At 37.5% G+C, this 15,211-nt stretch overlaps 1 protein-coding gene across 24 annotated transcripts in view; it reads left to right on the forward strand.

Moving 5' to 3' along the window:
- Positions 1-10,354, forward strand: part of SLMAP (sarcolemma associated protein) — a 77,326-nt gene extending 66,972 nt beyond the window's left edge. For 14 of the 24 annotated variants that reach the window (XM_083869580.1, XM_083869583.1, XM_083869599.1 and 11 more), the window contains 5 exons: positions 2,213-2,533; positions 3,374-3,491; positions 3,806-3,977; positions 5,376-5,510; positions 10,065-10,354. In XM_083869580.1, the coding sequence (XP_083725706.1) occupies positions 2,213-2,533; positions 3,374-3,491; positions 3,806-3,977; positions 5,376-5,510; positions 10,065-10,154 (836 nt within the window). In that variant the 3' untranslated portion in view covers positions 10,155-10,354. Of the gene's footprint in view, positions 1-2,212; positions 2,534-3,373; positions 3,492-3,805; positions 3,978-5,375; positions 5,511-8,949; positions 9,040-10,064 lie in introns of all 24 variants that reach the window. The other 10 variants (XM_083869584.1, XM_083869591.1, XM_083869601.1 and 7 more) reach the window with 1 other exon arrangement.
- Positions 10,355-15,211: the final 4,857 nt, after the last annotated feature.

Below are 15,211 nucleotides of genomic sequence, written 5' to 3' on the forward strand. Positions count from 1 at the left end.
TTTAGATGAGGTAATGGCTTACATAAACAAGAGATGTAATGGAAATTTTCTTTCTAATTGTCCTCTCAGATGATACCCAATGCTTCAGAAACCCTTCTCATATCGTTAGTAGTAATTTTCCTGTGTAAGTTATTTCTACAACTCCACAAACTTAGAATTTGTGTGTGTCTTTGAATTTTCACTCCAAGACTCTTTTCAGGCCTGAACATCTAAAAGGAGAGTTGTTCATCAACAGCGTGCACGGATAAAAAACCATAGTTCTTTGAATTGTTGCCAGCACCAAGAAGTAGGAGTTTAGCTTGGCTTGATGAAGAAAATACTATCAGGAAGATATGGTTTGCGTTCCTTTGCTCAGGCACCTGCTGTATTAGCAAGTCGTAGTTCTTTGTGTTTTAGTGCATATTGTTTTGGTAGGTTCAAGACTTCTAATATAAGGCTACGTGGAAAGGCAGTTGTTGATACATCGTGTTGTCTTATTGTCAGCTTCTTATCATCCAGTGCTTCATTTGCTTTCTGTTAGTATAAGCCTGTAGAAATTTTCAAATGAGGTTGTAGTAAGCCTGATTTTGCTCATATATATTTCAAAATCCATCGTGTTACAAATATTTCTGTTATGGAACAGATAGACTGTTTCATCTTACACATAATTGCCATGAAATTAATTTACTATTGTCTATAATAGCTCTTAGGTATTACAATATATAATAACTACCATATTTTTTCCCATTGTGTCTTTTTCCTTCCAAGTGGGAAATTAAGTAGTTCATAGGTTCTTTAGTGTATTTAATGAGATTAATGTCTTGCTGGAGCCTGTTTAGAGGAGGGCACAAAAAAGGTGAATTTTTCTTCTTCATTGCAGATCAACTAAATTACATCAACAAAGTTTCTAGATTGTACCAGTATATTAATTCTTTCTGTGTTGCTGCATATGTAGCTACTAAAAAACATCAAATGTAATTGTCATGGAGGTGCAAGTCTCCTTTGAGTAGCTCTGATGCTCTGTCAGTTTACAGCAAGACAACTACGTTCTTCCTATTAATGTTCTATAATGGATTGAGATGACAAAAATAAATACAAGTAACCTAGGAAGGTTACTCAGCCTTGGTTATCCTCCCTGTGCTTTTCACTGTCCTTGTTTTGTCCTTTGGTTCTGAAACATACTACTTTAAATCTGTAATTCTGACCCTCTGCAGTATCTTACATGAGGTTTTCAATTCCTCTTAAGAATTTTACCTTTTCTTCTCAGAGTAATTCTTCATTAATTTAATAATTGCTTTTTTTCACATGTTGAAATAAGTGAAGTACATTAAAAAAAAACAACAAACTAAATAGAACAAAAGGAAATTAAATACTTTGCTCCCATCGGTATTATAATTGTAGTTCTCTTGTTCTTTCATACTTACCTTTCCTCCATACTGTACTTTTTTTTAAACTGTTTGCACTGGATTCTACTCACATGTATGTTTATGAAAAATTGTGCTCAGAGATATCTTTAGTAATGAAAGGATTTTAGATGGGAATAACTTAAAAGGTTTGCTTCATGCAGAAATATCAAGTAGCCTTGTGTATGTGGCTGCTGCACATTTACAGTAAGCTGTAAATGCTAAAGGACATTCTTATAGCTCAGTATACATGGTGCAGCTGTCCCTTTCAATTTAAAATTCGTCTTGTGCTTTGAAGAACGCTTTTTGCAAATAAATAAATTGTATTTCCTCTATTGCATGTTTAGAACAGAGTAGAAATTATTAAATATTTATAGATGTTATAAGTTAACTGCTGAACAGGCAAATATTTCCAGTGTAGCTTTGCAATTGTTTGGCTTGTGACAGGAGCTTTCTTGCTTTTTCTGTTGTCTCTGAAAGCCCTAATGTCTTTGTCCTCTAATAGTTGTTTTGCTTACAGTGATGTTGGATCTAAATCTTGTTTTCAGATTTTGGAAAGTTGCTTTGGTATCACATACACAGCACAGTATTGTCTAAGACAGCTTTGTCCAGACATAATTGCTGTTTCTTTTGACTCTCTGTATTACATGGCCTACATACTTGCCTCTTTAAGGTGCAGCATTTGGCAGGATAAATATATTTTTTTCAATTGCATTAGCCTTCTTTAATCCTGTTAAATATCAGTGTGTTGAGAAAGGGAGGGAAGATTTTTTTAGGTTTTTTGTAAATACAGTTTGAAAAAAATATTAACATGAATGTCTACTTTCCAGCTCAGTTGCGAAGGTTACAAGAAGAAATTGAGAATCTTCGCAAGGAAAAGGAGAATGAAATTTCATGCACTCGAAATGAACTAGTCAGTGCCCAAAATGAGATTCTGTCACTTCAAAAAGTAGCAGAAAAAGCAGCATCAGAACGAGACACAGATATTTCTACATTGCAAGCTGAGCTGCAGATGGTGCGAATGGAGCTTGAACGGTGGAGGAAAGATGCCTCAGATTATGAAAAAGAAATTGTTGATCTGCAAGCCAGTTTTCAGCTCAAATGCCAGCAGTGTGAGGAGCAGCAGAAGGAGGAGGCCTCTCGCCTAAAAGGTACTTGTTTGAAAGGATGTCACAGGATGGCTACCAGAGCATCCTGCTCATTGTGGTGAATACCAGTTACTCAAATCACTGTTTGTCTGTCCCTTTTAGCCATTTGCTGCTCTGTGTGTGTGTATATGTATGTGCATGTGTATATACATGTGTGTACATGTGTATGTATTGATGTGTGTGCACCAAGGCTCGTGGTGTTACAAAAGACGTTTTGCATGGTTCATTAAACAGTTAGTGTCAGTTATGCCTAAATTAACTTAGGTACTCTTTGATATCAGTAGACAAGTGTAATTCCACTTAGAAAGATGGAAAACTTCTGCAGTTTGAGGGATTCATACTGCCAAAAAATTTCCAGGACTTGTGTAACTTCTCTATTATTTAAGCCCATTAAGGGGGAGCTCCTGAATTTTTAATTCTAACAAAGTTTCACCAAAGCTTATTGCTTTAAACATTCTTTCCCTTGTAACAGAGGCATGATATCTAGTGATTCTCTTGCTATTTTCAAGCCTTGGAAATTATTTTCTTCAAATATGCTTTTCTACTAGTGTTTCTAAAATACTAGACTTGACCCATAAAAAGATTTTCTAATTCTTAGTACCCTAGAAAAAGCTTTAATGAAAAAAGTAACTTGCCTGGCACTGGATTTAATAAACCTCATAACACTAGAAGATACTGTAATGTTTTACAGGTGCTCATGAGAGAATTCATGTGACATGTTTACAAACAGGTATATTTGAGATTTATGGCTGATACCAGCTTTTCCTCCATTTATTAGCTGGTGTTCCTTGAGAAGCAGTCATGAAATAATTTTACATACTTGAATTAACTTACACATTGCAGGTGAACTTGAAAAGTTGAAGGCAGAGTGGATTGCTCTGGAAGCTGAATGTGTTAAACTGAGGAAGGAAAATACTTCACTTACATCTGAACTTCAGCGACAAGAGAAGGAGCTTTCCAGGTAAGGGCACAGTGGTTTGTCTAGGAGGTACCACAGCAGCTGAAGAGTTTTGGTGGTGGTAGTTTAACTTCCCAAAAGAGATACTGAATGTTAGTTATACACAGCAAGCTGTGCACATATTTTTAAAAGCAAGACCATGGCCAGCCTTTTGTATCAGCACTCTGTAAAGGGAAACAATAATGGTCTATACTTCTGTGATTGCTCTAAGCTGATATTTACATATCAAAACCAATGTGTTAAGCTTTCAAGGGTGAAAAGTGCCTGTTTGTGTAAATCTAAAATGCATAAGGAAGCAATTGGATTTTGTTTTTCAGTTCTCAGAAGCAGAGTTTAGCACTAACCAGCGATATAAGTGTTCTTGAAATGTCTCGAAAGGAGCTTGAAAATCAGATGGGATCTTTGAGAGAAAAACATCAACGGGATGCAGCCAGTCTGAAAACTCAACTCAGTGAAGCTGAGAGTCAAGCAAAAGATTTTCAGAAAGAGGTAACATGAAATATTTCCATTTTGCAAGAATGTAATGCCCAATGGCTGACCTTTTTAAGCTAAAAGAAAAGGGAAAGTTTTCTAGTAAAGAATTTTTTTATGTTTATTGCAGTTTAAATGGTAGCTAAGAAAATATGAACTGGGAGTCAAAGCTAAAAAGGAAGACTGCAGGCAAATACACGTGTTCTTTGAGAACTTCCTAAACTTTACTTATGTGCATATTACTGTAGTGAATTTACTTTTAAGATGTTCAGACAGGTAAATCATTTTTCAGAGTCTTCATGGACATGATGGTCCAGAGTTCTTTAGCTGTTGTGAATCAAATTCTATTTTTTTTTTTACAGTCTCATCTTCCCAGTTAGATTTGAACTCTTTTATTTGGCAATGGAACTACATATTCTTTACAAAGATCTCCTTTTATCTTAGTGGATTTCTAAGCGCATAAGGAAGAGGCAGCATTCTGAGCATGTGTTTAATCTGCCTGGACTGTAAAGACTATGTCTGGAAGGCCATAGTCTCCAACAACTTACTTGCTTCCTCTTATGAGCATTTTGAATGTTTCCCTAGTAACTGCTCTTAGTTTCTTTTGCAGTCCTTTTGTTTGCTGTGTGGTTAATTCATCCATGTCACATTCCTTACAGTTCTCAGAATCTGAAAATCCCAGTTGTCTTAATCTCTGTTTTGTAATCAGATCAGTATTTGTAAAGATGCCTCATCTTCTAAATTTGTGGTGAATTTGTGGCCAGTACTGAAGGTCATTGGTTCTGTCCTTACTAAGCCCCATCAAGAGGACTGCTAGAATAGAAAAAGTGGAATGAGGGTTTGAAAAAGGAAAAGCTACTCATTCTGCAGGAACATGTCATATTCATCCAGTACTGTTTGTACCTGATCCGCACTGAGGATTATGGCATGACAGTAACAAGGCCTGCTTTACTCTTACATTTGAATTTGCTGTGTGGGAAGAAGGTTTGATTTACTTCATACAGAGTGTTGAATTTTGCACCTATTAGAGGGGAGTAGGTGGTAAGCTGCAGCCTAGATGTAAGACCACTATTCAAATGCAAAGGACTCTTTGTTCCCCTGTTTCTTGTTTTAGCTTTGTAGTTTTTACAGTCCTTTCCAATACGATGATAATAATTGGTATGAGAGATTAATTAAGGCTTTGCATTTGCTTTGTATTTCCTTGGGTTTAGTAGTCCTAGCCCTGCCAAGCTGGGTAAAAAAAAAAAAAAAATTAGAAAAAAAGCAAATCTTAATTCTTCCCTGCTTTTATGTAAAGAGAATGCACTGATGCGAGTTAGTCTAGGCAGATGACAGAAAAGGGAGCTGTGTGCTAAGCAGATCTCAGCATGTGTTGGGTGTCCAGAGGTCCACAGATTGTTCTTTCTTTGTCTTTAGTACGAAAGAACACAGACTGTGCTCTCGGAGCTGAAGGCAAAGTATGAGGTGGCTGAACAACAAAACCAGTCACTCGCAGAAGAGCTCAAACAATGTAAAGAAAACCTGAAGCTGCTACAAGAAAAAGGAAACAATGTAAGTCTGTACCAAATGTGTGGGGAAGTCAGGTTATTACACTGGCAATCCTGTTGATTGAAGGAACATAGAAGAGTCAAATAGAAAAGGATCCATATTATACAAAATTTCATTCTGGTCCTACCTGTGCAGATTTGCAGATCAATACACTGTTACAATTACACATGAAAGTTAAATTTACAGTTGCTTGACAGTTTTAAGTATGTCCTTAGATACCTGCTCTCCTGCAAACATGTGGCTTAAGTACTAGTGAACCAGAACTAAGTAACATTTTCTGATTTTAAAGAATGATACAGGGGTAAAAGCTGACAAACCTGTATCTGAATGAATTGAGTAAACCTTTTCAAGCTGCTCTCATTTTATTAGTATTTATTTCAATGGATGGTCCCTCTTTACTCTTGCATATGCTTCTTAACCATGGTTCTTTGTGATGGGCTCATGCTTTAAACACTACAGTTGAACTGTCCTTTATATTCACTAATGAAAATAGTAGGTTTTGTTTTTCAATTTGTTTGAGAGGTTGTGTCATTAGAACTGAGTTCCCAGCTAGAGACAGCTTTTTATTTTACTGAGATTCCGAAATTGTCCAAACGTTAAGGGTGTGGCAGACACATTATACAGTAATCACAGCCTTATTTTAGGTCCCCTACTCCCCTGGGAGGGCTGGTTTTGTCTTCCCGTACTGCCTCTGTGGTCAGTGCAGGGTGAGCAGCTCCTGTAATGCACAGTACAACACAGGAGGATGATGGATGCTCTTTAACAGACTTTAGCAAACTGTGTCTCTGACTACAAAGAAAGTTGTACAGGTCCCATCCTCTAAATCAGCTGGCTGCTGGATGCCTAAAGTTTGTATGGGTATCCTTGCCATAATCTATTCTTGAATATAAACCTTGAACATCATGGAGCTGTCCAAGATGTGAAGAATTCAAAGCCTTTCTCACTTTTTTCAGCCATATTTTCAGGAATATGATTTCATAATTCTCTTGGAACCTGATTCTTGTTTAGAATTTTTCTGCAGTGCTCAAATAATGCTGAGTTACTTGACTTATTTAAGCAGAAGTCACAAACAACCAGACTAAAACCTCACCCCATTTTAATAGAAGAGATCACACTGAATAAATAATTGTGAATGTGAGATTTTCTGCTCTGATAGAAACGTTAACCTCAGAATCAAAACGATCAGTGGAAAAGGGGAGATAGTAAAGGGTTGAAATACTGTGAAGGAAGTTGGAGCACCTGATGAAAGTGAAAAAACTGAAAGGAAACTTTAGGGGAGAATTAGAGGTGAGTATTTAAATGAAAGCAGAAACCACAGCAGTTGCCAAAGTCTGCTTGCAGAAGAGGAGTTAATTGTGACAGTTGAAACCTGGAGGTCAGGCTGTGATGAAGAGCATCCTCCATATAAGGGCAAACTCACTGCTCACCAAACATTACTCACAGTCAGTAATGTAAAACATATCCATCTTGGGGATTGTTTCAAACATCATGGATACCTGGCTGTGTTCCAAGGTCAAATTTTTCAAGTACCATTGCCCCCTTATGCTGGAATCATTATCTGCTACTTCATTTCTGAGGACAGAAAGTGACTTCCCACTGTGGGATTTGTTCCCTTTTGCAGCCCATCTGTGTCTGAGTTTGCATATCTTCATACTCTAATAAAAGATGCACAATTTTGTTAAAGCACCTAGTTAAATGCTATTTGACAATAGGGAGATTTGTTATATATTGATAAGTTTGTGAGGGGAAAATCTGATTATTTGGAGGTGATCTCATTGAACATGATGGACATTTATCATTTGTTTCATTTGCCAAGAATGTGTGTAACTTATAAAAAAATCTCTAGAATTGTTCAGTGAACCAGCAAATGTTAGAAAAGATAAGGCTTCTGTACTCCATTTGGGATATCATTTAAATATTAAGTTTTTAATATTTAAGTTTTACTTTTAAAAAAGATTGCAGTGTTGTGTTGTTGAAATGCTTAGCAGTGTGGTGTACCACTTGTTGTTTGCATGCTTGTAGTCACTGGTTACTTCCTGATGCGCTTTATACAACAGATTTGATGATCTGAATGCTTTGAGAACATTAGCTGCTCTGGTTTGATTTAAATCTCTGGCACTTTTTTGACCACTGCTGTGATTATTTCTGCCAACAGGCTTTCTGTGGGAAGGTGGCACTGTGATTCTTGGCACTCGTGACACAAAAATAATCTTGCATGAAAAAGTCTTCAATAGTTACACATAATTTTTTGTTAAGTATTTGCCTTAATTGAAAAAAAAAATTAATTGAACAGGACTGGAATACCTTCTAATATTTCTGTGTTTTGAACCATACTGGAGGTTCTGTGAATAAGTGATTCCTACAAATTTGTAACAGGGTGAGATTTTACTTACTAATCACAATGTTTTAGAAAAACATGAATTTATCATTGGATTATTTATTTGACTGAACAAAATTGAGGTAATTTCAGCACAAACAGTTTTAAAAATATTTGGCATGGTTCAGCCTTAACCTCTGTGTGTCTTTGCGTGTGCACAAATATATAGAGTAGGATAAAAAGAAGGTAGATGTCTTCCAAGGACAGCTTAAAAAGCATTTAGGTCCATTTTTGCTTTTAATTTTTCATATCACAGATAAAGACTGTTCCATCCAGAATGTGCAGTAGTTTCCATAAATCAAACATAGCTGAGAAAGTGTGGATGGTTCTGAGGAGGCCATAAGCTGGATGAACCCTGCAGTCTGGCCAGCTGCTGGTTTGGCCCAGCTGCACCATTTGATCAATTTTCAGAATTGCATTTGATCACAAGGCTGCTGACCTGGTGGAGATGCTGAACTTTATGGTATCTCTGATAAAAATGTGCTTCTCTGCTTTTTAGTAACTGGGTGTGGATTGTACAGTCATGTTACAATCTCACAGAAATGTCTGAACTACTGGGTTTGCCTGTGGACATAGCTGTAATTGATTCACTAACTGAGGAAAAAAGATTGTTTTTCCGGAGGCTGGTGATGGAAAATGGAAAAGGCTAACTAGCAAGGAATGAAGAAATAGCTGAAAAATCCAGTATTTGGTGTGAGTCCCTCTCTCAAGAAATCCAAATAGGATTTCCTCTTACTTATGAAAACTAAAACAAACTATAAATAAGATACAGGCAAATCAGTTTAACATTCATATTGTTTTCAAGTGCTAAATTCCAAGTTGTGACAAGAGGTTTCTTGGAATATTTTCTGCCTACTTCCCTTTGTTTTTAAACATCCCTGTTCATTTGAGTAGAATGGTATACTAACTTAGTATACCAGATTAGATAATGCTGCAATGTGTTAGATGTCTTTAATACATTTCAATTAAAACAAAACCTACTGACTTATATTCCCCTCTCTAAATCATCTTTACCTGATTGATTTATAGCACTAAGTGATTTTTAATATCCCTTCCCTTCTTTAGCCTTCCATATTACAACCCGTCCCAGCCGTATTCATCGGCCTAATCCTGGCTTTCCTGTATTGGTGTTACGGCCCATTGTGGTAGCGAAAGGTACAAGCACTACTGTTCAGTCAATGTATGTTTGTCCCTCTCACCTGTTTGTGCCATCTCTGTATCAAATAGTGCATGGTGAAATGCTCCCAGGTATTTCTTTACCTGAAGCAAACCCTTCATTTAATATGCCGTTGACACTGATGAGCTGAGCACTCCGCTAATCATATAACATCTCTGTGATTTCTTTAATTCTTTAATAATTAACAATTAATTTTGTTCTAACTGGTGCTTGATCATGCCTCTTCTAACTCGGTCTCAGTTTGTCTTTAGCAAATGGGCTGCCTTTTGCACAATGCTGTGATGTTAGGTCTTGTAAGAAAACTTAATTGCTTAATTAACTATAAAAAAATGAAGAGTTTGCCTCTAATAATAAAATTCAACAAGCTTTGGTTCCTATCAATGGACTAAGAAATTCATCTCTGGCTCTAAACACTTTAATTTTTCTCACTATTGCTGATGGAAAGATGGAAAAAAAAGACAAGAAGTAGGTGGTTGGTTTGTATTCTGAACTCTCAGCTTGCATTTTCTCTTGTCTCTCAGTGTGTCCTCCTCTTAAAATGCCTTTGTTGTCATGCAGTGTTGTGACAGTCCGTTAAAAATGGTGTTGTTAGGATCTGCTACAAATAAGTCACAGATCTTGATTTAAATGGTAAAAAGTTAAAGATGTGCATAAAGCTCTGTCTAGCATTGACTTGGCATGAGCAATGTTTTAAACATCTCATGCTTTCGCATGTTCAGTGGCACATTTCTCTGAGATGTGTACAGTAACAAACCTGGAAATACGGAGCTGCCAAAAGTCCTCTAGATGATCCTCAGTCACGAAGAGGCGTGGAATTCCCTGTGCTAGAGGAACGTGGTTTGCTGTGGTGCTCCAAATCAGGACTAGCCTTCAGCAGGGCTCATGGGTAGCATTGTAGTGATGCCTATCAACAGGTACTCAGGACTTGCAGGAACCACGAGGTAAACTGATTAGTATGAATTAGAACAAATATGATATTGATTTCTTTTTTCTCTCCACACAGAGACAATGGCCTTGGATGCCTGTGATGGCAGCTTTGGTTGCTGTAACAGCCGTGGTGCTGTACCCAGGCCTAACCAGAGCTTCTCCATGAGAACTGTTGTTGAATCCATACACCGTCCTCCCTTTAGAAGCTGGCAACATTCATATACTGAGGGAAAACAGATTAATTCTCTTCCTTTTTACCTCTTAATACAGCACAGCTCTGCGTGAGAACAGCAGTAGGGTCATTTGCTTTAAACTGTATAAAATGTATCTGTCTATAAAGAGGGAATAAAATTGTGATTCATCATACTGTGAGCAATATTTTTGCTTACAACTTCATGCAAGTTGTAAATTAGTATGTTGGGATTCTGAATACTATAATGGTGGCCTAAAGCAGGCTTCTTGGTACCAAATTATTTATAATGGCTAGGGTTGTGGACACTGACTTTAGAATCTGATTTCTAGACGTAAGAGAAAAATACTGATTTGGACATCCAAGCCAAGTAACCTTGCAGATACTCGGGAAACAGATGCAGTGTGCTCAGTGCCTTTCAGTATGATCTATTTTTTTTTTTTAAACTAGTGTATCATTTTACTTGCTGTTAGTCACTGAGCTGTTGGGAACAAGACTTAAGAAAATTTCTTCTACCACGTCTTTCAAAGGAAGCATATTTTTCTTTCATAAGGATTGCTTTATTAATGGGTTTTGGAAATAAACACAATTCATGTCCAGCCTTAAAGAGATGGAGATACTGATGGTGAAGACCAGCCTAAAGTATTTAGTGTGTGTGTGTGCGAGTGTAAGCATGTGTGTGTTCTTGAGTGAACTAAAGTGTTTCTGGGAGCAAGTCCTTGGTCATTTGATGGACATAGTGCAGTGATTCAACTCACGTTAACTTTAGTTTGAATGTAATTTATTAAATTTCATATATTTAAAGAGATACGTTCTTTAAAAGTATGAATACCTGCTCACATATCACATGTATCAGTTTATTTTTTCAGTCATTTGATACTTTTTGACTTGAGCTGGAGAAGCTCTTTAGAATAAGCTTTTGTGGACATAACTTTATTAAGAGAACTGCTACAGTATGTCTGTGATCAGCTGAGAAAATCTAGATACATAAAATACTACGAAATCGAAATCATATACCTGATTAAGTATTGTCAGGTGAAGGTGATTTTAATTTGGTAGTAAAATTTTATGGCTCCTTACCACACGGCTGTAAGAATGATGCAGTGGTCCCCATTACAAAGTTTATTTTCCTTATCTAAGTACTATAACTATTGCTATTTGCTGACTTTTGGTGGGAATCACTGTAGTTAGTGCTGAATTAAATGTTGACCGTAATTGTCTTGTTCAGCTCAACAGGTCTGTCAAAAAATTTATTAAAGACGGATTTTAAATAATATGTTAAAGAATGGTAAAGTAAAATGGCTCTGCTAAAAGAAACTTCAAAATAGGGAGGTAATCTCAGCAATTCAATTGGCTTTAAAGAATGTTATGGCAATCAACAGATAGTTTAAATATTTAAATAGAGATTTAGTATATAATTTACTTTGTGAGGTTTTAAGGGTCATTGTCCTTTAATTAAAGGTTCTATCTTAAGTTACATGGGATTTCCTAATGGGAGGATTATTAGTTGGCGAAAATAGTCCACAAGTGACTTGTAGAAAATAACTATTGTCATTTACTTCATTTCATCCTTTTCAGTTGCAGGAAGCCACCCAACCACAGAACACTCGTATGCCAGTGGTACTTAGTACCTCTTGTATATAGGTTATTGCAAATATTGTTCTGAAATGCTTAACTTCAGAATTACATTTTTTAAAGTAATAATTGTTTTAAATCTATTTTGTAAAGATATAAAAATACAATAGAATTTCTGGAGTACAGATTAAACTATTTGCACTAACACATGTGATGTGCATGATTTAATAAAATAATACTCTCCCTATGCATGTTTGAGTTGAATGTCATTTGAAAACGAGAGATTCATGCTAAATTTCTTTTGCACTAGATATTGCCACAGTTACTAGGCACAATGTCTGCAGCATGTCCAGTAAGAGCAAAAGACTTTTTTTTTTTTTTTTTTTTTTTACCTTTTATTTTGCATTTGCATAGGTTTAAGTTTTGGTCTAGGTGATCCCTCTGTCAGTGGTTTTCAGAAGGAAGTGGGGTAGCAGAGGATCATGGAGGGCTTGGGAGCATGTTGCCATAGAGGAGGAAAAGGTGTCCAAGCTGCAAGGTGGATGTGCCCATGGCAGGAGTGGTGAGACCAGAGGAGCAGTGGCTGCAGGTGCTGGGCAATAGAGAAAAGCCCTGCTGGGGAAAGGGAGCCTGATGCTGCCTCCTCACCTCTTAAGCATCTCAAATTCCCTGTTTGTCCCTCTTTCAGCTACTGTTTCTTTTGCAGCGGATTCCTCCCTTCCTTCCTCCCTGCTGGTAGCCTGTGGCATGAGGAGGTGGAGCCTGGTGGAGCCAGGGGTCCCTCCCCGCTGGCAGCAGGGAAGGTGCCAAGTTCCCTGGGGGCAGCAGGGGAGCCCTGCACCACAGCAGTTCTGCCTGGGGCTTAATTTTGTCCATGTATTAAAGACAAATGTGTTTTCAGAAATCGCTAGCCTACCTGAGAGCTGCAGTGTGAGGCCCAACGTGGGTGAATTCAAGGAGAAATATTTCTAATTTCATTATGTGCGTGTATGCATATGTATATTATATACACAGGTGCATAGTACACATTGCATGGGGGTTTGTGCTTACAAGTATACCTGTGGTTCCCTAATACAGTGCCTTTTCCAGGATTCTTGACACTTGCATGTTCAAAATGACAAGGAATGGGCTAAAATGCACAGTTCACTCTTCTTGTGAGAATCCCTGGAGAAGGGTTGGGTAACTGGGAAGTTGCTGTTCTTCAATGCTTCGATACTAAAACCCCAAGTGGAGTTATTTTGTAAGGACTCCTTGCACAAACCTTTCTGGTTTTTAATTGCTTTTTTTTAAATTGTAAATGTATGTGTGCTCTTTTACATTCATATTTAGGTTCTTTGTTTTGTGAGGCGTCATTAGCTAAGCCTTGGAGTTACTATACCAAGCAGCTTTTCACATGTAAAACAAGTCCTCTGAGCTTGCACTGAAGTTTGAGGCTTTAAAAAGGTTTCTCATACTAGCAGAGTTAGTCAGAGAGTTGTTTTAGCAGTTGCTAGTTCAATTTGGAAGATTTAGTATAAATCTTAGAATATCTGAACATTTCTTCAGATTTGTCCTGGTGGCTTGAATGAGGCACCTTTTTTAAATTCTAAAAGAATTTACCTACATGGGGACTACAATAGCAGGCCTTTTATTTAAAAATATAAATATGTGAAAAATATAGTGTGATTTTCCTGTTCCTTGTAGCTGAATTAAATGCGTTCTTCCAGAGTCTTTGCCTCATCCTTATTGCAGAATGTCCGGATTTTTTGGTGCTAAATGGAGAGTTGTGAGCCTGCACAATATATTGCAAGAGTTCTCATAAAACAGTGAGAATTAGTATCAGATGACTGATAGCTGAAGCAAAGGTAATCAATCACCTGTGCATGTATTTTGGGGTATATCCCTAAGTTATTTTTCTAATCAAGTCTTCTGAAGTATGTTACCTGTTCCAGATATCTGTGTGCTTTATGTAAGATTTTGAATGTCTCCTGCCTTAATCCACAGGGTTCTGCCACTTGCAGGAATCATTTCTTCAGCTTGAATCTTTTCCATAACAAATCCACTGCTGAATTCATTCCACCAGCAGCATCTGAGTGCTTTAAAACACCAGGTCACCACTATGGCTTTTGGGAAGCCACGGTCCTTTGCACTGGCCCTGCAAGAGGAGCTGGCAGTGTTTCACCAGGGGCCTTTTCTCCCCTCTGGCTCTTCATCCGCCATTAGTGTTTTGTTAGCAACTGTCTCAAAATTGAGTCTCCATTAATAACAGCAATTGATCATAAAACAGAATTAGAAGCCATATTCTTTCCTTCTCTCTTGCATATACCTCTGGGTCTGTTTGAAGTGATTGCTTCCTGTAAACAGCTGCATTGAATCCCCCAGATCCAACTGATTTGCTCATCCCAGTCCCTTTTTGCGTGTTCTTATGAACACAGAATTCTTTCTTCTCTGGTGGGGAGTAGGGGATTATTTTCTGGCCTTCCTGGGTTTTTACTTTGGACCAACTTGTTGAAAGTGAGCAGAGGTTTGTCCAACAGAGCCAATTTCTGCTTGGAAGAGAGGGGCTGCGCCCATTCCTGCTTAAGAGCTGGGTGCTACCAGTGTCCAACAAAAGGCTCCCAGCAGTAGAAGGTGAATCAGCAATTGAAACACAAGTTTTGATGGGAAGGGACATTACAGGCTCAAGTTCCCATTTGTAAAGGTAAGGGGAATTCATCTGATCACTGATCTGGTTTTCGCAGTCATGAAACTTCAGTCTGATTTCATCATCAGCAGCAGAATGTCAAGAAGTTCAGCATTTGTTAGAAAAAAAGTTCTTGCTCTAAGAACTTCAGAAAAAGGATCATTTGCCTCTGTAGATCAGGTATGTGAGAAACTTCTCTCAAAAAAAAAAACCCAAGCCAATCCCCAACCTGTGTTTGAGTTCATCTTGCTTTGGCTTCCAAAAGTTGAACTCCAGTACATCTCTCTTGGAGGATGTTCTTTTGTTGCAAATGTTGTCCTGATCCAGGGATTTGACATACCATGATCATACCTTCCAGTCTTACTTTATATGAATTGATTGAATTTCTCTATTTTTTTCTTCATCCCTCTAGTTTTTGTCAGCTTTTTAAACAATTTTTTATTTTCCAAATGTTCTCTTTTGAAGAGTAGATGCCAGAATAGAACATGTCCTTACAGTTATTACCTTACTAACATCATATGAATAGACAATAAGCTTTATATCCTGTTCTGGTATTCTTTGATTATCTACCAGAACTTTTTTTGAGGGGATTCACTGACTTCTAGCTTCTAGATTTTAACCTTGTCAATCAAATCAGTGTACTCCTCACATCACCCCAGTATGAGGTGCACCCTGTGGTATCTGACTTTGCAATATTGTTTGGGAAAAACCACTATAAGCAGCAGGCCCAAGCAGCAGCCTGTTCCCATGACTGTTCAGCACAGCATTGAAGAGGTTTTTTTTTTCCCCTTCAGGT

This window comes from Zosterops lateralis (genome assembly GCF_965231275.1).
Source record: "Zosterops lateralis genome assembly, chromosome: 11".
NCBI classification, from domain to species: Eukaryota; Metazoa; Chordata; class Aves; order Passeriformes; family Zosteropidae; genus Zosterops; species Zosterops lateralis.